General features: G+C 45.4%; 1 protein-coding gene across 4 annotated transcripts in view; it reads left to right on the forward strand.

Annotated features, from left to right (window-relative positions):
* LOC126198866 (myelin expression factor 2) overlaps positions 1-24292 on the forward strand; it is a 117776-nt gene that overhangs the window by 5526 nt on the left and 87958 nt on the right. For all 4 annotated transcript variants that reach the window (XR_007540107.1, XR_007540108.1, XM_049935464.1 and 1 more), the window contains exon 2: positions 4091-4335. Coding sequence is in view for 2 of the 4 variants with exons in the window: in XM_049935463.1 (XP_049791420.1) it covers positions 4091-4335 (245 nt within the window). In the remaining 2 variants the exon portion in view is untranslated. The remainder of the gene's footprint in view (positions 1-4090; positions 4336-24292) is intronic.

Here is a 24292-nt window from a genome sequence, read left to right on the forward strand (position 1 = left end):
TTGGTAACAAAACTACAGGCACTTATATCATGTTCGTTTTTATCAGTCAGGTTAGGGCTCTGAACAATTTTAAAACAAATCTAACCCAGGAAAAAGCAGTTCTGTTGATGGACTTTGTTGAAAAACATAGTACTAGCAAACCATTGCTTTGAGTGATGATATGATCCATGATGATGAATGATTTGTTAATGCTGTCCAGAAGGAAATGAAGCGGTTGGCTGAACACTACTAGAGAGTCAAGAAGCTGTATTATTTCGCTGATGGATGTGCTGTTCAATATAAAAATAGAAAAAAGCTATAAGCTTGTGAGAACACACAATTTTTCCATTGATGTTGAACGTTCTCTTTTTTGCTATTAGCCACTATAAATCTGTGTGATGGATTAGGAGGAACTGTAAAACTAATTGCGAAAGTTTTATTATGAAAATCTAATCAACGAGAGGATGATGTACAAATAACAGCATCTGGTGTTTACTATTTTTGCAAGGCTAATATTGACATTTTTATTTCCATTTCATAGAGAAAATCCCACAGAAGAAACTCAGAGCAGATTTTTGACAATCTGCACAATACCTGGTACCAGCAATTTTCACAATAACAAACCATTTTCCTGTGATTCATTAGGAAAGTAACTTGTTCTGGAAAGCCTTCCTTGATTTTCTCTTTCAATGAAAATGTGCCGCAGTGGGCATGTACCTCTCAAGAGAACTACTTTCGTGGCAACTGTCTATTATGACAGGTGGAAGTTAGCTTTTGTCAAGAATGTGTGTGATGCAGATATTGAACTGATTTTCCTCCACCCACCTGGACTCAGTGTCATTCTTGCGATTCTTTCGACCTGTGAAGGGAGATTTGTTTTGTGCCTAATATTTTATGTACTGTTGGTGTACCAGAATGAAACTTTAAGAAGAATGTATTACTTTTATGAAAACCCTATAAAGGTAACAGAATCTAAATTCTGACAGTGGATTCAAAACATACACTATTAAAACTTTTCATTGGAGAACTGCAAGAATCTTTCGTGCAGACTTTTTCAGTTATAGTTACAACGTTTGGTTTTGTACTTCTATTGTTTTAACAAAACAGACATTTATTAAAGCTTAGCAGTCTACAGAATGTGTGACCTGAACAATGTCACAAATACTTAATATATATAAATAAAAAACTGATCTGATAATTACCAGAAGTTGAGTGGAGTTACTAAATATTTACCGGTGAAGACAATCTTTTCCTGGTATCTGGTTAAATGATAAATGATGTGTTGAAAATTAGCTAAGGACTGTTTTTTTCCCTTAAAGTAATGCAATTCAAAAGGAAAGCTTTAGACACAGTGTGCAAGCTGTTTGAAAACTTTACGGTATTCTCCTTCAAAAATGTATGAAATACATGAAAGAAATTTTGCATTGGTTATTACTGCCTTGAAGAACGTACTAGGAATTACCCATGTTTTGTGTGTCCATTTAAAACACATTACTATTTTTATTTCATTAGAATGTCTACAACCTTGAGTATTATTTAAGACTAAAGCTTTCAATTTTTTGTAGAAAATTTAAAGTGGCCTTCACTAGTATCTTTTAAATTTCTTCTGTAATTTTATGGCTTCAGAAATCCACTCTTGTTAATGGTATGCCTCTCTTAACTTCTGAAAGAGCTCCAGATCGAAAGTTTAATGTGCACTTGAGTCAAGAGTATTTCTGTAAATAAGTACCACTTTGCATGGACCTTCTTCAAGAGTCAAATTATCAGAAAATCACTATATTGGATGATACTGGTACTCCACACATCGATCCACTGTAGGTGATTAGTTGGATTCTCTTATTTTTTCATATTGCTCGAACCAGGACTTAATTGTTATACATTGCCCTTTGTCAAAGTTGCTTACATTAGTGGTTTGTGTATTTTTGGCTTATATCTGTGCTAGAATGATTTGCCCCAAAGTGCTGATTGACTGAACTTTTACATGTTGTTGTTGTGGTCTTCAGTCCTGAGACTGGTTTGATGCAGCTCTCCATGCTACTCTATCCTGTGCAAGCTTCATCTCCCAGTACCTACTGCAACCTACATCCTTCTGAATCTGCTTAGTGTATTGATTTCTTGGTCTCCCTCTACGATTTTTACCCTCCACGCTGCCCTCCAATGCTAAATTTGTGATCCCTTGATGCCTCAAAACATGTCCTACCAACCGAACCCTTCTTCTAGTCAAGTTGTGCCACAAACTTCTCTTCTCCCCAATCCTATTCAATACCTCCTCATTAGTTACGTGATCTACCCACCGTATCTTCAGCATTCTTCTGTAGCACCACATTTCGAAAGCTTCTATTCTCCTCTTGTCCAAACTATTTATCGTCCATGTTTCACTTCCATACATGGCTACACTCCATACAAATACTTTCAGAAACGACTTCCTGACACTTAAATCTATACTCGATGTTAACAAATTTCTCTTCTTCAGAAACTATTTCCTTGCCATTGCCAGTGTACATTTTATACCCTCTCTACTTCGACCATCATTTTGCTCCCTAAATAGCAAAACTTCTTTACTACCTTAAGCGTCTCATTTCCTAATCTAATCCCCTCAGCATCACCCGATTTAATTAGACTACATTCCATTATCCTTGTTTTGCTTTTGTTGTTGATCATCTTATATCCTTCTTTCAAGACACTGCCCATTCCGTTCAACTGCTCTTCCAAGTCGTTTGCTGTCTCTGACAGAATTACAATGTCATCGGCGAACCTTAAAGTTTTTACTTCTTCTCCATGAATTTTAATACCTACTCCGAATTTTTCTTTTGTTTCCTTTACTGCTTGCTCAATATACAGATTGAATAACATAGGGGAGAGGCTACAACCCTGTCTCACTCCTTTCCCAACCACTGCTTCCCTTTCATGCCCCTCGACTCTTATAACTGACATCTGGTTTCTGTACAAATTGTAAATAGCCTTTCGCTCCTTGTGTTTTACCCCTGCCACCTTCAGAATTTGAAAGAGAGTTAACGTTGTGTAAAGCTTTCTCTAAGTCTACAAATGCTAGAAACGTAGGTTTGCCTTTTCTTTATCTTTCTTCTAAGATAAGTCGTAAGGTTAGTATTGCCTCATGTGTTCCAACATTTCTACGGAATCCAAACTGATCTTTCCCGAGGTCCGCTTCTACCAGTTTTTCCATTCGTCTGTAAAGAATTCGCGTTAGTATTTTGCAGCTGTGACTTATTAAACTGATAGTTCGGTAATTTTCACATCTGTCAACACCTGCTTTCTTTGGGATTGGAATTATTATTTTCTTCTTGAAGTCTGTGGGTATTTCGCCTGTTTCATACATCTTGCTCACCAGATGGTAGAGATTTGTCATGACTGGCTCTCCCAAGGCCATCAGTAGTTCTAATGGAATGTTGTCTACTCCCGGGGCCTTGTTTCGACTCAGGTCTTTCAGTGCTCTGTCAAACTCTTCACGCAGTATCGTATCTCCCATTTCATCATCATCTACATCCTCTTCCATTTCCATAATATTGTCCTCAAGTACATCGCCCTTGTATAAACCCTCTATATACTCCTTCCACCTTTCTGCCTTCCCTTCTTTGCTTAGAACTGGGTTGCCATCTGAGCTCTTAATATTCATACATGCTTTTACATACTAAACATAAATGTTGATCATTATATGTACAGTGTGGTTTGTTTTTCTAGCTATTGATGTTGTACAGAAACAAATTACCTGCAGCTTCATTTCAGAGGTCAATCAGACTTAGCGAAACTTAAGATAAGTAGAAGTAGCTTGAGTGGTTCTGGACATGTGAGTAGGTGAATAATTGAAAATGGGAAGTGATGTTGAGTATAATTTGGGAAGTCTGTTGAATGTATTTATTATTTATTGAGAGTAAAAAAAGACTTGCATATGAAAGTCTTAGATTTCTCACTTCAGTGATAGTGGGAGATCTTAAAAGGGTGCCAAAGTTTTTTTATAGGCTTTGTAAAATGAGTGTCACATTTTTAAGAATAATAACATTAATTTGAGTCCGCGCACGCACATGTGCACTAGGGGGAGTGGTGGCTGCAATTAGCATGTATCTATCTGTATCCATGTATATTTCCTTTCCAGGTCTCCATTTGGACTAGACATGGACAGGAATGAAGAAAATGACAAAGATCGTAACAAGGAAAGAGATCGTGACAGAGCTCGTCGTGGAGACAGGCCGACCAGATTTGGCCCACGTAGTAGCAGTACAACACGGGACAGAGAACGTGAACGTGGAAGGAAATCCACTTCTGATAGACGAATCTATGTTTCCAACATAGCTTATGAGTACAAATGGCAAGAATTAAAAGATTTATTCAGACAAGAAGGTGAGCCTTAGTTCAGTCCGTAAACAATGCTTTGTAAGTATCTTTGTGTGTGTGTGTGTGTGTGTGTGTGTGTGTGTGTGTGTGTCCTGGGGAAGAGTATTCCATTCTTCACCGTTGTCAGTGACATGTTTTTCAATATTTGGTGGTTTATATTTAATGTCGCAGAAAATGTTTAAAATTGCAAGAAATGATATTTTGCTGATAATTTTGAGAGTAAATTTTAATCTTGTTAACTGTGTAACTAACCTCAAGTCACAAGTGATACCGCTTGCACAGTCTTGTCAGAAGTATGTAATGGATAAGTGTCTGCTGCCTTATTTTGTACTAACTCTACATTGATTTTGCTCACGGTCTGTCATGTGTACTTATAACATGTCTCAGTATTTTTCAGCAGTCGTAGAATCCTGCACTTTTTATGTCATAGTAGAGGAAAAGGTATAAACATGGAAACCCATGTTTGTGTCTTTAAGGTACCTTCTTTTGTAAAAATTCTAAATTTTATATCTTCACGAACAACTATAACAAGTTTGAGAATTAATAAGAGGCAAAATAATCATCCATCATTCCTATTCGAAAACAGATTTATATAAAGCTTGTAAAATGGAACATAAAAAAGGGGGGGTGCAAATACGGGTATCCACAAAAAGGTGCAAGAAATCTTTTGAAATATTTTAATGAAATGGGTTAAAGCAATACAAAGTGATACACTAGTCTACAAAAAGCAACTTTTGTACTTTTATACATGAAATCTGAAATTAACAGTGATCGCAAGTAGTGTTTGTACAGTCTTAAGTGTGCCCATGTTTGGCACAAAATACATTTAATCCACACCTCTCTTGTCTTCAGAGAACTTTTAATCAAGGAAGATGCAACTTGCTTCACTTGAGTCTGGTGTATCGCCATCGTTCACATCAAGGTCGTTGTTGCTGTCCACAAGGTGAGGGCTGCAGGAGCCTGAAGAGTCAGTTGATGAATCAGATAGTTTTGTGAAACAAATTTTTTTTTTGAGGGTCTTTGGATTTTGCACCTCTGTCCACTGGGCTGCCTCTATCCCCAAAGAAACTCAACGACCTGCTCTTGATAGCACTTCGTCAAGTGACTTTCTCAACTGATCTTTGTATAATAATCCCGTGATATGGCAGGTGGTTGCTGATGTGGCAGGTGGTTGCTGCTTTTCGTCCCCGCATTGTTTTTCCCTTAATATGTTGAATGGTGAAGCTGCATTTGTTGAAGTCCCTCGAACTGCCCGTTTCTGTGGCTTCATCAACTGGCATAGCTAGAGCTCTATTTGACTGTAAATGAGGATAGCTCAACGAAGTAGATGTCGTCAGTGAAATCAGTGTTGGTGAAGTTGTAACGGTTCCTAGGGTATAACCCAGTTACTTTGAATCTGTTTATTGCTATTTCAGCAGAGTGGGTGTGAAGGTAGGCTTGGCCAAAAACCTCCATGACGTAAGGTGTGAGGGGCACCCATTGTGATGCAGCCATACTCAGTGCCTCTCTGTAGTAAGTTTTCAGAGGTCCCATGAACGTCTTATGTAGAGGCTGCAGTTCGTGGGTGCAATGTCGAGGAAGTGAGATAAGTCATGGTGTTCTTTCACAAAGTTGATCACATCTGGATTTCAAACATTGCTATAATGACCATCCAAAATAAGACCTTTGTTCAGTTGGACATGTTTTCTCAATGAATTGAATGAATCATCTGATGAACAAATTGTTTTGAATGCATCCTGAAGGATGGGCCTTAACAATTGCACCAGGGGGGCAGCTGCTTATTAGAGCTTGGGACAAGTCGGTTCTAGGGAAAATTATTGGCAGAACATAATGTCATGAAGCACTAATGCATGCGATACCTGTGATTGTAGCCCCTCTTTCTGCAGATGTTAGAGCTAAAATTTGTTTCTTCCCTTTCATCCCTACCACTTTTGCAATTTTGCTTTGGGCAGTGGACAGGCCTGTCGTTTCTACGTTACACACTCTGTCTGCTGGATATGAGTGTTTTGAAAGTGTCTGACAATAAATCAAAGAAAACCATCACATTCTCTTTATTGAAGCCTAAGGGCCTGGCATGTGAAGTCCCACAACATTTTTGAATGGACATGAATGTTCTTGCAGCACCTTTCACAGAAGCCTCCTATACTTTCACAGCTGCCATGGCACATACCATCTGAGATTCATACCACTGATGTCTCTGGTTCTTACATTTGTAGCGCTCCTTCGTTTTCAGCATGCAAGGGTGAACAAAAGCATTAGGGTCTATTATCACAGTTTGAAGATTCTATTTGTTTGATTGTTGCTGTGTGAGTTGTGTATATGAAGAGATGGTGTAATTATGGGCCTTCTTAAATAGGGGCCCATTTTTACACCAACCATTCTTAAGCAACATGGCCACTATCACGTCTAACCTAAAAGCGTGTGTAATGTAAAATGTGCTTCTAAAAGTAGCTTAGGATTCTGTTATTCCGGATATTACTGAGAAATTTTACTAACATTTTTGATTTGTTGATCAGTACTTCTCTCTCCAGTCTTTTCTAACAGAAAATAAATTACAGGCACCATATGGACAGTACCACCTAACTTTAAAATATCATCCAATCAATCTTTTTCCATAAAAAGTTTCAACATGGGCATGACCACTTCCAAATGCTTCGAAGTGTTCATTATTATTAGTGTTGTCCTTCTTCGGTACATTAAAAGGATTGTATGAAACATGTCAGTCTAGATTATTTGTTACATTGATGTGCAGCATAACTCAATGTATCACACGTAATACACTAATAAATTCAAAATTGCAGGTGAATCAGATCTGCCTTTCTGGAATTACCTCTGTTGATGTTTTCACATCTGATAACACTGTACAACCATCACGGTTAGAAGAGGTGTTGAGTATAAATCTGTTTTGCAGTCTTCTGAAATGTACCACAAGAAAAATGTTTCTCCACATTGTGGTTGCTTAACTTTGTCGTTTTTGTGCACTAAACATTTTATTTTGCATTGTTGCTGTGTTGGTATATGTAACTTGGATTCTGAACACATTTCAGTTGCTACATTACAGTGAAACCTCTTTATAACGTTCCTCCATGTAATGTTTTCCTCTATGTTACTTCTGTTATTTTCAGTCCCGACTAAAAACACATATAAACAATGTTAAATTTTCCTCTTTACTACGTTTCCTCTATACTACAATTTCCTCCATGTAACACTCATATTTTTGAAACCCTGCTCAATTATTTACCTCTTTATAATGTTTAAGTGACTGGATGTAGACGCATTGTTATCCGTTCTGTGGATTCACAGTTTGCACTAGCTCAGAAAGCCCGCACTCAGCGTTTTTCATATGTCAGCGGGAGAACCCGGTCATGCGACATGTGACACATTCTGCTTGCGACCTTTTTGGAGTCATTTCAGTCGATGCTTTGTATTTGTAGCATGTTGTGTGAGCTGAGCAGCAAACAGTTCGTGTGTCTAGTGAGAGTGTGTCTTCGATAGAATGTTTAAAAAAAAAAGCTTTCATCAGTGGACATGAGTGAAAAGTGGAAGAACATTTCTCTGGAAGAGAAGGCTTCTGTTATTAAAAAAGTGGAGGCATCTCCTGGTGTGAGTCGCGTGGAGCTGGCGAAGCAATTTGAACTGGCCCCCTTAACACTCAACACTATTATGAAAAGCAGATCATCGATAATGGAAGGATTTGAGAATTGTGGAAATTCGAAATGTACGCATTTGAAACCATTGACTTACGATGAAATGGAGGAAGTTTTATTAACTTGGTTTCAGAGAATTTGATGCCAAAATGGGGAGTGCTGCAAGAAAAGTGCCGATGTTTGTAGATAGATGTGTGGCACATCCACCAGACGGATCCTTTCTGAGAAATGTGAAAGTAATTTTCCTGCCACCCAACTGCATCAGCCATCTGCAACCTTTGGACTTGGGAATAATACAAGCCCTTAAGGTTATATGTAGGACAGCCCTTGTAAAAAAAGGCCTTGAATTTGATGGACCAAAGAAAACCGGGAAGCCAGCAGAGCTCACAACTGAAGCTGAATATTTTACAGGCAATGAATTTAATTATGCACTTATGGAAGGAAGTCAGTGCTGAAACTATTAAAAACTGTTTGTGAAAGTGGGATTCTGTGAGAATGAGATGGCAGCTCCTGTGGAAGATGATGCAAATGATTTGCAAGAGTTTCAGGAATTAATAGGCAGTGATTCTGTCACTTTTGAGGACTTTGTGCCTGTGGATGACAATGTGGCAGCCACAGGAGTACAAAGTATTGAGGAACTGACTGCAGAGAGAAGCTTGGAGAATAATAGTGGTAGTGAAAGTGACAGTGACAAGGAAGATGACCCTGTCCCCTTATACTAAAGTAGCTGAAGCCTTTGAAACATTCAGGAGATATATGATGGCCCATAGACTTGAGGACAGAACAGTAGTTCAACTTGCTCATTTGGAGCAAGAAATGATTACCATAGAGTCTAGGAGAAATAGAAAACAAACATGCTTGCTTGAATATTTAAAAAAATCATAGGTATATGATTTTCAGATTGCACAGATTCCTAGAGTTTTGTGCAAATTTAAGTTCCGTTTCATAATTTAATTATTGAAGTAATTTTTTTGTAACTAATTCTTTTTTAATCTGTACCATTTACTAATCATTTGATACATTGATCATTTGCAATGAATATCATATTATAGTGTTGTGAAAATTTAAAATGTCACCTATGGCACCATTTGTCAAAGCTGATTAGTGGTATCCCGATCTTCAGTAATGCCCTATAATTATTATTTGGAAGCCTTCCTCTTTATAGTGTTTTCCTCTATACATTGTTCAGAATTTGTGGTCCCTTGAAAAACATTATATAGAGGTTTCACTGTAGTTTCATTCCATCGTAGCATTCGCAGTTTGTAATTCAGACACCTTTCACGTAGTTCATGCCATGTTTCTAGGGTTCCGTACCTCTGGTAAAAGCAGAACCCTTATAGGGTCACTTAATCTGTCAGGAGACCATTTCTCTCAGAAATGGGTAGAGGTCTCGTTGACTTTTTTTTTACTGAGGGTCTATGATTCTGCAGCAGTGTAGAAAATTGAAGCTTCTACATCAATGGAATCAAAAGATCAGCCTTTTGTGTGACATATTTTGATACAAACTTATCAGATACAATAACAAATGTGAAATTAAACAAAAAAAATTTGAACTTAAAATTATAACCTTCTTGGAAATCTTGGAATTACTGGGTCTGATACTCTGTGTGTGAATGGACATAAAAATTGGAAAAATATGTTGACATCCCAGACTCCGGGTTGGGTTAACTATGTATGTGCATAATTAAGTTTGTACGGAATCCTCAGCATATGAGTCTGACATGCACTTGGCTAATTTTTCTTTTTCTTCTTGTGGTAGACCGTATCAAGTCATGTAAATGCGATCAAATTTGTTAGGCAATGTCTGAAGTAAATGTGTACAAACCAGCTTCTATTATTTTATTGAACATGGACATCTATGTTTGAACTTCATCAAAGTTTGCCAAATGATCTCCTGCACTGTCTGACCACTCCCACTCCATATTATGAAACTTAATGTTGCAAAAAGTCATTATTTTCTGGAGATTGTCTATTGTAAATGCAGTACAACTTTTCCTGTAAACCTTATTGCAGTTTCACATGTGGCAGGTTGAAGTAACTGTTTTGTGTCTACTGATAAGATGTTTCTCACTTTTTAATTTGCTTTCATCAAAGTACGCAGTTGTCAGATATTCAATATTTGCTACTTGTTTGATTAAAATGCCACTTTAAGTTATATACTGTCACATTCCAAAGTAACCTTCATGAGGATATACTATCTTGGCCAATTCTTCTCACCAATTTTTGATACTGTAGGCAGTGTTCAGAGATTCCCGATTCACCTCCCTGACCGGAATCCTCTTTTCTTCCCCTTTTACTCTGTTTTTACCCCCTTTTTTTTAAGGCTTGGTTAGTCTTTCTATTCCCATACGTACTTTCTGCATTACAGCAGTTGTACCTTTTAAGTCACAGGTGGTCTTGTCTATGCTGCTTCAGCATAGTGTTGGGTTCGTTCTCTTGCCGACTTCCCTCATTTGTTTTTTACCAATGACAATGTGACTGCCCTTTTACGTTTTTCCCTTTTTCCGTTTTATTGTTCTGACTTTTCTGAGATGTCCCGTTAGCAGAATGGAGTATATTTGAAACAAGGGACTGATGACCTTGCTGTTTGGTCCCTTAAACCTCAACCAACCAACCAATTTTTGATTTTATATTTTTCTTCAGTCTCAATGTTTTTTGTGGTTGGCAAATGTCATTTGGACTCTACGCACAGACGTGTTAAATTACTTCATTTGTTGTCCACAACAATGCTATCGTGTCAAAGGCTTCTGTTTGAATTTGTTCCTCAGATAAGTGTTTAGCAGAACCACAGATCTCCGCTACCATGTCGAGAATAAAATATTAATGATTAGGCTGCTTAAACAGATTTATTCAGTGCTTCAAAACATGTTATTCTTAGCAACAAACTCGACTCTCTTGAGAACTGAAGTGTTCCACAACAACACAGATGTTATGTATATAATAAAATATGAAATTGTAATTTATACAGTCCTTTGCACGTTCATTTCAGTGGGATAACAGTACAAACTTCAAATTTTTATCCTCATTCATCAGTGCTCTAATTAACAGTAATTACAGGGATGTGCATATTATTAAGAAAGTCAGTCCCCCCAGGGGGTCCACATCTCTTTTGTGGATACGTGCGTGGCGAGCACGTGGCCCCGAGCTAGTGCAGTTCTCCTTCCTTTCTGGGCTGCCCTTCCCCCTCCCCCTCCTTACCTACCTTCACACTCCCTCTTCTTGGGGGTAATGTATCGAGCCTTTGTCCGGAGTCAGACTTTTGAACACTCCAGGATCCTGTTTCCTTTGTTTTTCCCCCGTCTTAAGCTTTCTTCCTCTATTGGTCTTTCCCTACGTTCACTCTTCTCCTTGCTTTCATGCCCTTACTTCTGTCTCTTGCCTCATTCTCATTGCCCTATTCTCCTTGTCTTCTTTTCCTTGTCTTATTCTCCGCTTCGGCGTTTGAGACTCTTCTATCCCTCTCTCTCTTTCCTTTCTTCTCTCCTCCCTGTGCGTATCTGAAGGCTGACCCACGTGTTCGCACACGTAGCTGGTGACGAGGTAACGCGTAATTCCTCGCCCTGGGTTGACAAGTAAGGCTCGCACGTACCCCCTGGTAAACGCATGGCCCAGGGAGGGGTGATTGCCTGAGCTGTTACTTTCCGAACGTCCCGATTGGTCCCTCCGTCCGTTTCTTGGTAGGTGTGACCTGAGGTGTGGACAAACACCTAAGGCGGGAGTGCCCGCTGAGGTGGGGGCCACAAGGATGGAGCATGCCATCAGACGCTGGCAATCATCGGGGATTCATCTGCAGTTGATTTCTTCTTCTTCCCTGTCTTTTTCCCAAAAAAGAAAGGTAGCTGAAATTCCTGTTCAGAAAATTCTACCACCAACACTGAAGTTTCTTGTTGTCGCAAGGTCTGACGGTGAAGATTTTTCAACAGTCAACCCTTTCGTCATTCAGAAAGGTGTAGATGCGATTGCAGGGCCAGTGAAACCTTGTACTCAGTTGCGCTACGGTACCTTGCTGTTGGAAACAGAGCGCCCCCTTCTTGGTCCCTCCCTTGCTTGCGACTTTGCTTGCATTTGTCCTGCGGCTCCAAGTCCTCCGTTCCACCTGCCGGTCTTCATCAACAATTCCTGGCTCTTCTTGCCTTGTTTCGCGATGCAGGTGTAGTCTACATCGATGGTTCTGTGGTCAGTGGATGCACTGGGTTTGCTTTCATCCACCACGACTACGTTGAGCAGCATTCCCTGCCTTGTGGGAGCAGTGTTTCCATTGCGGAGCTGGTTGTTCTTTATCGTGCAATCGCTCACCTTTCCTCCTGCCCTGGGGAGTCATTTGTCATATGCAGTGACTCCCTGAGTAGATAGCAAGCTGCAAGATGCTGTTTTTGCTCTTGCCAAGTGTGGTCACTCAGTGACGTTTGTGTGGACCTCGGGCCACATCGACGTGCGAGGAAACGAACGTGTTGATTGGTTGGCCAAGCAGGCGACCACTTCGCTGCCCCTGGAGCTTGTCTCGTGGAAAGACACCTCCGGTCAGCCCTACATCGCAAGGTCTGTGATGTTTGGAGCTCTGAATGGTCTGTCTTGAACAAGCCAAATAGGCACTGCATGGTAAAATCGTCCACAGCCGTCTGGAACTCATCCTTGAAGGGTATTGCGTAGGGACTCAGTTATCTGCCGTCTCCGAATTGGACATACGCGGTTAACCCACAGCTATCTCCTTTGTCGTGAGAACCCGTGCAAGTGTCACTGTGATGCAGGGCTGACAGTGGTCAATCTTCTGATGGACTGCCCCTTTTAGCCCCCTTGCAGCAGTCCTTTAATTTACCATCTGCACTTCCTTTAATTCTAGGTGATGATGCCTCTATAGCTGACTCAGTTCTACGTTTTTTCCGTGCAGCTGGGTTTTATCACTCGCTCCAGTGTGGGCGCTCTCGCATGATTTCTCAGTCTACACCCACTCCAGCGACTTTTAATTGTAATGTGGATACCAAAATAGTGTCTTCTATGGTAACAAGTTGTGTTGGTACCTCTATCAACACTTTCCAGCTGGAGGTTCTTTGTTTGTAGTTGAGTGGTTGACTTTTTACCTGATCCATCAACCACTTTAGTCTGTTTACTCTTGTCAAGTATTTGCTGTGCTCCTTCATTTCAAGTGTCCTCCATTTTGTGTTATTGCGGTGTTCATTTTAGCTCTGTACCCCTTGGTGTTCCCTCCCTCTGGGTGCAGAGGTTACTCTTTTACTGTGTAGGCCTTTTGCAATTATGTCTGTTTGGAACGGGGGACTGATGACCTTGATGTTTAGCCCCCATCAAACCCCAAAACCAACCAACCAACAGAATGTGCCCATTCCAGGCCCAAAAATTACTTCGAGCCACTCTTACACACATTCCCTGTATGGGTGGAGGCCCACCGCACCTTGAATTCGTCGCATGGTGAGGTGTATACCAGGCCACTCAACATACTAACCGATGAAAAGAGCCTGTCTTTTCTCTCTGATCAGGGAGTTGTGGTTGTCCATCGGGTCATGAAAAGGGTCGACAAGGACATCATACCGACCTGAACCATATTCCTGTCATTCGACAATGTGCAATTGTCTTCACGAATTAAAGCGGGTTATGAGATCATTCCTGTTTGGCTGTATGTATCACGCCCTACAAGGTGTTACCAATGTCAGCGGTTTAACCATACATGGCAGTCTTGTTAAAGTGCGGCTAAATGCGTTACCTGTGGCAGTGACGCTCATGAGGGCGACTGTCCACCTCCGTCCCCTCGTTGCGTCAACTGCATGGGCAACCATGCTGCCTCCTCTCGCGACTGACCCGTCTACAAAAATGAGAAAGGTATACAGGAAATTAGAGTGAAAGAGAAGGTGGCGACCTCGGCTGCTCGCAAGTTATTCAATAGCAGAAAGCCCACTGTGCTTCTGGCAGGGATATACAGTACCGTTCTCGCCTGTCCTCGGCCTACCAGGGAGGTAGCTACACAGACATGCGATCTAATATTTAGCGATTCGGTCATCAGATCGGCCAGTGCCAAGATTGCCCAATCAATGTCTCCTCTTCCTCCCACCAACCCTAAGGCTCAAGCATCATCATCTACTACTGCTAAGACAAGGTCCTCTAAATCAGAACCTTCAAAAAAGAACACAAGCAAAGATTTCTTGCGTACCCGAACTTAACAGCCATCAACTGTTCTTTTGACCAAACGTAATTCTTCAAAAAGGGCTCACAGTAAAAAGAGTTCTCCATCTCCACCGAGGTGTGTTTCTGCTCCTGCACCACCCAGCGGTTGCCGTCCCTGGCCATCTTCAGTTTCGCTAGGACGCACCGCTGGTAGCTGATCGTCTGGCCTTTCACCAGCGGAGGAGGCTGCCCCTCCTGACCAGCTCAGGAAGGTAGCAGACACAACTATTGAGTTGATGGACCATAACTCACCACCTATAGATTGCAGCAGCAGTGCTCCCTCGAAGCCAGGCCCTCAGCACCCATCGAGGTGACCCTTTCTTGTTTCTTTTTTTTCCTTTTTTCATAATGGCACTTCTTCAGTGGAATATTCGTGGCATTCGGTCCAACTGAGAGGAACTAAAATTGCTCCTTCGAATGCACTGCCCGCTTGTCGTAGGTCTCTAAGAAATGAAGTTACGTCCATGCGATTGTATTGACCTGGCACACTATACCTCTGTGCGTTTTGACCTACCATCTGTGGCAGGTATTCCGGCTCATGGAGGGGTCATATTGCTGGTTCGGGATCATGTCTACTACGATCCAATCATATTGCACACAGATCTGCAGGCAGTTCCCGTCCGAATTACTCTCCACACTTTCACATTTTCCATTTGTACTGTTTACACTCCATCGTCTGCCTTTACTAGGGCAGACATGATACAACTGATTGCTCAGCTTCCTACACCATTTTTGTTGATTGGAGACTTTAATGCCCACCATCCCCTTTGGGGCTCTCCAGCATCCTGCCCGAAAGGCTCCCTCTTGGCAGACCTTTTCAACCACTTCAATGTAGTCTGCTTAAATACTGGTGCACCTACCTTCCTTTCGGATGAAACTCATACCTATTCCCACTTGGATCTCTCCATTATCCACTATCCAATTTGCATGTCTGTTCGAGTGGTATGCTCTGTCTGACACATACTCGAGCAACAATTTCCCCTGCGTAATCCATCTCCTGCATCACACCCGTTCTCCACGTTCCACTAGCTGGAACATCTCCAAAGTCGACTGGGGCCTTTTCACCTTCCTGGCGACCTTCCATGATCCTGACTTCTCCAGCTCATCTTCTTCCCGTCGAGTTCCAGTCCCCTGGTGGACTATGGCATGCAGCGATGCTACTCGTGCTCGGCAATGTGCTTTACACACCTTCCACCGCCACCCTACAATGGCGAACTGTATCAGTTACAAACGACTCTGTGCACAATGTCGTTGTGTTATCAAAGAAAGCAAAACGGCTTGCTGGGTGACTTTCAGCAGCTCATTCAACTGTTTTACTCCTTCTTCGGATGTCTGGGGTGGCCTGCGCCGGCTATCTGGCACAAAGGTCCACTCCCCAATTTCTGGCCAGACTGTAGGGAATGACGTTCTTGTGGATTGTGAGGATGCCTCGAATGCCTTCAGCCGCTTTTTCGCGGAGGTTTCGAGCTCTGCCCATTACCACCCTGCTTTGCTCCCCCAGAAACAAGAGGAGGGGGTACGGCCACCTTCTTTCCAGTCTTTGAATCGTGCCACCTTCACCGTGCGGGAACTCGCAAGTGCACTCGACCGGTCCCAATCCTCAGCACCGGGGCACGATGGTATCCATATTCAGATGCTGAAGAACCTTTCTCGTGCAGGTAAAGGCTTTCTTCTTCGTGCCTGTAATCGCATCTGGGCTGAAGGTCATGTTCCCACACGCTGGTGTGAAGCAATTGTTCCGATACCCAAACCAGGAAAGGACAAACACCTTCCTTCCAGTTATCACCCCATCTCCCTTACCAGCTGTGTCTGCAAGGTGATGGAGCACATGGTAAATTCTAGATTGGTTTGGCTCCTTGAATCTCAATGCTTCCTTAACAATGTCCAATGTCTCTTTCGTAGGTGCCGTTCTGCTGTTGACCACCTAATTACATTGTCGACCTTCATTATGAACAACTTTTTGCATAAGTGCTGTGTTCTTTGATTTGGAGAAGGCTTAAGACACCTGTTGGAGGGCGGGCATTCCCTGCACTATGCACGCTTGGGCCTTCGCGGCTGCCTCCCTCTTTTTGTTAATGCATTTTTAATGGATCGAATGTTCAGGGTACGTGTGGTTTCTATTTTGTGAGATGCCTTTCGCCAGGAGAATGGGATGCCCAGGGCTCTGTTTTGAGCGTGGCCCTTTATGCCATAGCTATCAATCCAATAATGGATTGCCTTCCCGCTGACGTTTCAGGCTCCCTTTTCGTGGAAGACTTTACGATCTACTGTAGTGCTCAGAGAACATGTCTCTTGGAATGCTGTCTTCAGCGTTGTCTAGACCGTCTATATTGCTGGAGTGTCGCTAACGGTTTCAGTTTTTCTGGTGAGAAAACGGTCTGTATGAACTTCTGGTGTTACAAACCATTTCTTCCACCATCCTTACATCTCGGTCCCGTTGCTCTCCCATTCATGGAGACAACAAAATTTTTAGGTCTTACATTTGACAGGAAACTTTGCTGGTCTCCACATGTCTTACTTGGCTGCTCGTTGTACCCGTTCCGTAAATGTCCTGTGTTCTCAGCGGTACGTGATGGGGAGCAGATCGGTCCATTATCTGATCAAAGCTAGATTATGGGAGCTTCGTCTACTCTTCCGTCCATCTTACGCCGTCTAAACTCAATCCACCATCAGGGGTTACATCTGGTGACTGACACTTTCTACACCAGCCCTGTTGAGTCTGTATGCTGAAGCTGCCGAATTACCGCTAAACTACCGACGTCATATGTTGCTTTGTCGGTACGCCTGCCGTCTGATGTCAATGTCCGACCACCCGTCATATTTCTCTTTCTTTGAAGACTCTCTCGACCGCCAATACGGGCTGTAAGTCTCTGCCCTGTTACCTCCTGGAGTTCGCTTTCATCACCTACTTCAGCAACTTGATTTTACCCTCCCTACGACTTTTCGAGTCGGTGAGAGCCCGACGCCAACTTGGTTCCAGGCTCAGGTTCGCGTTCACCTTGAACTCGGCTCGCTGCCAAAGGAGAGGACTGCGGATTCGATATACCGCTCGGGGTTTGTCGAACTTCGTTAGAGACTCCCCCCTGCGGGTCCGGGGTAAGAATAGGCCCGAGGTATTCCTGCCTGTCGTAAGAGGCGACTAAAAGGAGTTTCAGCCGTTTCGGCCTTCCATGTGATGGTCCCCCTTGGGGTTTGACCTCCATTTTTCAAAATTCTACAGAAGTACAAGCCTTTTGGGGAAGGACACCTTACGTGGTGTACCACTGGTCCTAAGTGCACTAAGACCTTGGCACTCAGCATTGCACCGGCATTGTAACCATACCCACTATTCCTCAAATTGGGCCTAAACGCCTGATGGGTTGTCCAAGTTACGCCCATAGTGCATCTCCATTTGCACCAGCGATCATGATGGACTTCCCATGGCACCAGAAATCCAGCACGGTAGCCAGCCCGTTGTGGTGGGGTCGTCATGTACCCTCTAGGTTGTAGCCCCCTGACAACACAGAGATCGTACTGCCGATACCTGAGCTGCACCCTCCCCACGTAGGCCAAGGAGTAGATGCCCATCTCCTTGGGGCATCAGGACTCCCGGCAATGGTCATCCTGCCAGGTGGCCCTTGCTGCGGCTGGGTGGCGCCCGTGGGGATAGCCCCTGGTCGGAGTGGGTGGTATCGGGGCGGACGTTTCGCAGATGAAACGTCAACACGTATCAGGTCGCTCTGCGGCCGAGTCTTTCAAAAGAAAAGGTACCGTTTCTAGTTCTGGTTCTCCTGCCCTTTCCCCCTTGGCCACTCCATGGGAGGAGGGTCAGGCCCGCCGGCTTGGGGCGAAGTACTTCCTCCGCTATTTGGTCTGTTCTCGAACCGATGGGGGGACATTCGCCACCTCCAAGCCCATGTTCTTTGTTCAGCACATTGAGGACATCTTTGGGGAAATCGAGGCTCTCAGCAAGATGCGTTCAGGGTCTGTTCTTATCAAGACCACCTCCGCCACACAGTCGGCGGCGCTCCAGGCGTGCGACCGCCTAGGGGACATCCCAGTATCCATTGTCCCACATCTGGCACTAAATAGAACACAGGGGGTTATTTTTCATTGTGACCTCCTGCTACAATCTGATGAGGAGCTCAGGGCCAACCTGGAGCGCCGAGGCGTGCATTTCGTCCGGCGAGTCCAGCGCGGCCCCAAAGACCGTCGCATCGACACCGGGGCCTTTATCCTCGCCTTCGAGGGGGACGTTCTCCCGGAGAAGGTAAAGGTGATATGCTACCGGTGTGACGTGCGACCTTACGTCCCGCCTCCTATGTGCTGTTTTAGGTGTTTGCGCTTTGGGCACATGTCGTCACGGTGTGAGGCTGAGCCCCTTTGTGGCAATTGTGGACGTCCTCTTCGTGAGGAACATACATGCACCCCACCACCTCGGTGCATTAATTGTCCTGGCGTCCACTCGCCTAGATCCTCAGACTGCCCCGCATATCAGGAGGAGAAGAAGATACAAGAAATCAAAACTTTGGATCGGCTCTCTTATTCTGAGGCCAGGAAGAAGTATGACCGCCTCCATCCCGTGCCATTGACCACTTCGTTTGCCTCAGTTGTGTCCACTCCTTCCGCGGTATCCTCACCCCTATCCTGTCCCCCCTCCGCCTCCTCCGCCCTGCGCCCATCAGGGGGCTTTGCCTCCGCCTCCCAAATCCCTCCCTTCCAAATCCTCCTCCCCCGTGGCCCCCACCCACTCTGCCCCAGGGGCCACCCTTCCTCCTCCTGCCCCCACGCCACCTGAGAAGCGATCCTCTTCTCAGGCGTCCATCGGGGAAACGTTCCGGACCCCAGCTTCCGAGGTCCGGCGTTCCAAAACGGACCCTGCGCGTGAGGACCACCTTCGGGTCCAGCCCACCATCCCTGTGCCTCCTCGGCCTTCCAAGAAGGCCTCCAAGAAGGCCTCTCCACCCCGGCGCGTTTCGTCTGACGCTCCATCCGTGAGTTGCTGCTCCCGGCCGTCCTCAGTTTCGCCAGGACGCTCTGCTGCCAGGCGCTCAGCTGGCCTTTTGTCGGCAAACGATGCTGCCCCTCCTACACAACGAGGGACAGCGGCCGCAGCTGGCGACGAGTCGATGGAACCGGATCCGCCTCCCGTCGGTTGTAGCGTTGGTCCCTCGCAACCTGGCCCTCCGCGGCCGTCGAGGTGACCAGCTCTTCCTCCGTCTCGTTCCCCCAACTTTTTGACTAGCGATGGCGTTGTTTCATTGGAACATAAGGGGTATTCGATCTAATCGGGAGGAATTACAACTGCTCCTCCGCCTGCACTGTTCGCTCGTCCTTGGTCTCCAGGAAACCAAGTTGCGCCCGACTGACCGTATTGCCTTTACCCACTATACTTCGGAGCGGTATGACCTCACCCCTGTGGACGGTGTCCCAGCTCATGGTGGGGTCATGTTGCTCATTCGGGACGATGTCTATTACCATCCCATCCCATTGACCACCCCACTCCAAGCAATAGCTGTCCGTATTACTCTTTCTGCTTTTACTTTTTCAGTTTGTACCATCTACACTCCATCGTCATTCGCAGTTAGTCGGACTGACATGATGCACCTGATTGTTCAGCTTCCTCCGCCGTTTTTATTGTTTGGCGACTTCAATGCCCATCATCCCCTTTGGGGCTCTCCTGCATCCTGTCAAAGAGGCTCACACTTGGCGGATGTCTTCAACCATCTCAATCTTGTCTGCCTCAATACTGGCGCCCCGACTTTCCTCTCGGACTCTACTCATACCTACTCCCACTTGGACCTCTCGATCTGTTCTACCACTCTTGTCCGTCGGTTCGAGTGGTATGTCCTTTCTGACACCTATTCGAGCGACCGCTTCCCCTGTGTCGTTCGTCTCCTGCACCACACCCCATCCCCACGTCCTTCGAGCTGGAACATACTGAAAGCTGACTAGGGACTTTACTCCTCCCTGGCGACCTTTCTGGACCACGATTTTCCCAGTTGTGACAGTCAGGTCGAATACCTCACGGCTGTTATCATCAATGCTGCCGAACGTTCCATTCCTCGAACTACTTCTTCTTCACGTCACGTTTCCGTCCCCTGGTGGAACGAGGCTTGTAGGGACGCTATCCGTGCTCGACGACGTGCTTTACGCACCTTTCGCCGCCATCCTACGTTGGCGAATTGTATTGAATACAAACGACTCCGAGCGCAATGCCGTAGAGTCATCAAAGACAGCAAAAAAGCTTGTTGGGCCTCTTTCACCAGCTCCTTTAACAGTTTTACTCCCTCTTCCGTCGTTTGGGATAGCCTGCGCCGGCTGTCGGGCATTAAGGCCCCCTCCTTGGTACCTGGCCTGACCTCAGGTAATGAGGTCCTTATTGATCCTGTGGCTGTCTCCAACGCCTTTGGCTGCTTTTTCGCGGAGGTTTCAAGCTCCGCCCATTACCATCCTGCCTTCCTTCCCAGGAAAGAGGCAGAAGAGGCTCGGCGACCTTCCTTCCACTCGCTGAATCTGGAAACTTACAATGCCCCCTTTACTATGCGGGAACTCGAATGTGCGCTTGCACTGTCCCGGTCCTCTGCTCCGGGGCCAGATGCCATTCACGTTCAGATGCTGGCACACCTTTCTCCGGCGGGCAAAAGCTTCCTTCTTCGTACCTACAATCGCGTCTGGACCGAAGGTCAAGTCCCCATGCGTTGGCGTGACGCCGTTGTTGTTCCTATACCCAAACCCGGGAAGGATAGACACCTTCCTTCTAGTTACCACCCCATTTCTCTTACAAGCTGTGTCTGTAAGGTGATGGAGCGCATGGTTAATGCTCGGTTAGTCTGGATTCTTGAATCTCGACGGCTACTTACTAATGTCCAATGCGGCTTTCGTCGCCGCCGCTCCGCTGTTGACCACCTTGTGACCTTGTCGACATTCATCATGAACAACTTTTTGCGAAGGCGCCAAACGGTAGCTGTGTTCTTCGACTTGGAGAAGGCTTAGGATACCTGTTGGAGAGGAGGTATCCTCCGCACTATGCACAGGTGGGGCCTACGCGGTCGCCTGCCCCTCTTTATTGATTCCTTTTTAACGGATTGAAAGTTTAGGGTACGTGTGGGTTCCGTATTGTCCGACGTCTTCCTCCAGGAGAACGGAGTGCCTCAGGGCTCCGTCTTGAGCGTAGCCCTTTTTGCCATCGCGATCAATCCAATTATGGATTGCATTCCACCTAATGTCTCAGGCTCTCTCTTTGTCGATGACTTCGCGATCTACTGCAGTGCCCAGAGAACATGCCTCCTGGAGCGCTGCCTTCAGCGTTGTCTAGACAGCCTCTACTCGTGGAGCGTGGCAAATGGCTTCCGGTTCTCTGAAGAGAAGACGGTTTGTATCTACTTTTGGCGATATAAAGCGTTCCTTCCGCCATCCTTACACCTCGGTCCCGTTGTTCTCCCATTCGTGGACACAACTAAGTTTCTAGGGCTCACGTTGGACAGGAAACATGTGTTGGTCTCCACATGTCTCTTATTTGGCGGCCCGTTGTACACGTTCCCTTAATGTCCTCAGAGTTCTTAGCGGTTCATCTTGGGGAGCGGATCGCACTGTCCTGCTTCGCTTGTATCGGTCCATAGTCCGATCGAAGCTGGATTATGGGAGCTTCGTCTACTCGTCCGCTCGGCCATCCCTCTTACGCCGGCTCAACTCCATCCACCATCGGGGGATATGTCTTGCGACCGGAGCCTTCTACACTAGTCCTGTCGAGAGTCTTTATGCTGAAGCTGCCGAGTTACCATTGACCTACCGGCGCGACGTACTGCTGTGTCGGTATATCTGCCGGCTGTTGTCTATGCCCGACCACCCCTCTTACAAATCCTTCTTCGCCGATTCTCTCGACCGTCAGTACGGGTTGTATGTGTCTGCCCTGCTGCCCCCCCGGATTCCGCTTCCATCACCTGCTTCGACAATTGGATTTTGCCCTCCCTACCACCTTCAGAGAGGGTGAGAGCCCGACACCACCTTGGCTCCAGGCTCCGGTTCATATTTATCTCGACCTCAGCTCACTCCCGAAGGAGGGTACTCCGGCTGCAGTGTATTGCTCACGGTTTGTCGAACTTTGTGCTCGTCTTGCCAGTCACACCTTTATTTACACCGATGGCTCCAAAACTGACGATGGTGTCGGCTGTGCCTTTGTCGTCGGGGCCGCCACCTTTAAATACCGGCTCCTCTACCAATGTTCCAGCTTTACGGCCGAGCTTTTTGCTCTCCATCAGGCCGTTCAGTATGCCCGCCGCCACCGCCATTCATAGTATGTACTCTGCTCTGACTCACTCAGTGCTCTTCAGAGCCTTGGAGCTCCCTATCCGGTCCATCCCTTGATTCAACGGATACAGCAGTCCCTCCATTCTTTCGCTGATAATGGTGGTTCTGTCAGCTTTCTGTGGGTTCCCGGACATGTAGGAGTGCCTGGGAATGAGGCTGCGGATGCTGCAGCCAAGGCTGCAGTCCTCCTGCCTCGGCCAGCCTCCAATTGTGTCCCGTCATCTGACGTTCGTGGGGATGTATGTAAGAGGCTTGTGTCGTTGTGGTGGGATGCTTGGTCATCCCTCCAAGGAAACAAGCTCCGGGCAGTAAAACCGCTCCCAACTGCTTGGACAACATCCTCCCGACCATCTCGGCGCGAGGAGGTCCTTCTGACCAGGTTGCGGATTGGGCATTGCCGGTTTAGCCACCGCTACCTGCTCTCCGGTGACCCAGCCCCGCAGTGCCCTTGTGGTCAGGCATTAACAGTGCGCCATGTTTTATTGTCGTGTCCCCGTTTTAGTCAATTTCGTGTTGTCCTGTCCCTGCCATCTACTTTACCGGATGTTTTAGCTGATGACGCTCGAGCAGCTGCTCGTATTCTGCGTTTTATAACTTTAACAGGCTTGTCCAAAGACATTTAACCTTTTTTCTTATTTTATCTGCATCTTTGTCAGGTCCTTCTGGTGTCCCCCCATCCCCTTGAGTTTTACCAGATTCCATGTGCTCTCACAACAGTGACTGGGCGCTAATGACCTCAGCAGTTGAGCGCCCTTAAAAAAAAAAAAAAATTTCGTTAGAGACTCGCTAATAACGTCTTTATTTACACGGATGGCTCAAAGACTACTGCTGGCGTCAGATGTGCCTGTGTCGTTGGAGATGATACCTTTCAGTATTGGCTCCTTGACCAGTGTTCAAGCTTTACAGCTGAGCTTTTTGTTCTGTATCAGGCTGTTCAGTATATCGGCCGCCACAGTCGTTCTCTCTATGCCATCTGCTCGGATTCTTTGAGTGCCATTCAGTGTCTGCGTGACCCATATTCGGACCACCCTCTCGTGCAACCAATTCAACGGTCCCTTCAGTCGCTAGTTGATACCAGCGCTCGTGTCCTCTTTTTTTTGTGGGTTCCTGGCCACATTCGTGTGCCTGGGAACGAAGCTGCTGATGCTGCGGCCAAGGCTGCTGTCCTGCCTCGGGCAGCTTCCTTTTGTGTCCCATCAACTGATGTTAGTGGGGTTCTTTGTCGGCACGTTCCATCATTGTGGCATGAGGCTTGGTCCTCTCTCCATGAAAATAAGCTTAGGGCCATCAAACTGATCCCGATGGCTTGGATGACCTTCTCACACCCATCCCAGCGAGAGTAGGTCATTTTGGCCAGGTTGCGGATTGTGCATTGCCGATTTAGCCACCGCTACCTGTTGTCCGGTCACCCTGCCCCGCAGTGCCCCTGTGATCATCCATTGACGGTGCACCATGTTTTATTGTCCTGTCCCCATTTTATTCACTCTTGTCTATGTCTGCTGTCTACCTTACAGGAACTTTTAGCTGATGACTCTCGAGCAGCTGCTCGTGTACTTCGTTTTATTACGCTGACGGACTTGTCCAAAAAGATCTAACTCTTTCATTTTGTTTCTCTGCGTCCTTGTAAGTACTTTCTGATGTTGCCCCCTTGCGTTTTTCTACGGTGTTAGTGCACTGATGTTTGTGACTGGGTGCTAATGACCTTAGTAGTTCAGTGCCCTAAACAAAGAAAGAACATCAGTACATGATAGTTTATAAAGTTTGGAGTATGAAACAGTTCCATAGTGTGAATATTGAGAAAGAAGATTGGTTATTAGGGAGAGTCTTTAGTTTTTTAAACACTTCAGTGCTCT

This window comes from Schistocerca nitens, chromosome 8, assembly GCF_023898315.1.
Source record: "Schistocerca nitens isolate TAMUIC-IGC-003100 chromosome 8, iqSchNite1.1, whole genome shotgun sequence".
In the NCBI taxonomy this organism is placed as follows: Eukaryota; Metazoa; Arthropoda; class Insecta; order Orthoptera; family Acrididae; genus Schistocerca; species Schistocerca nitens.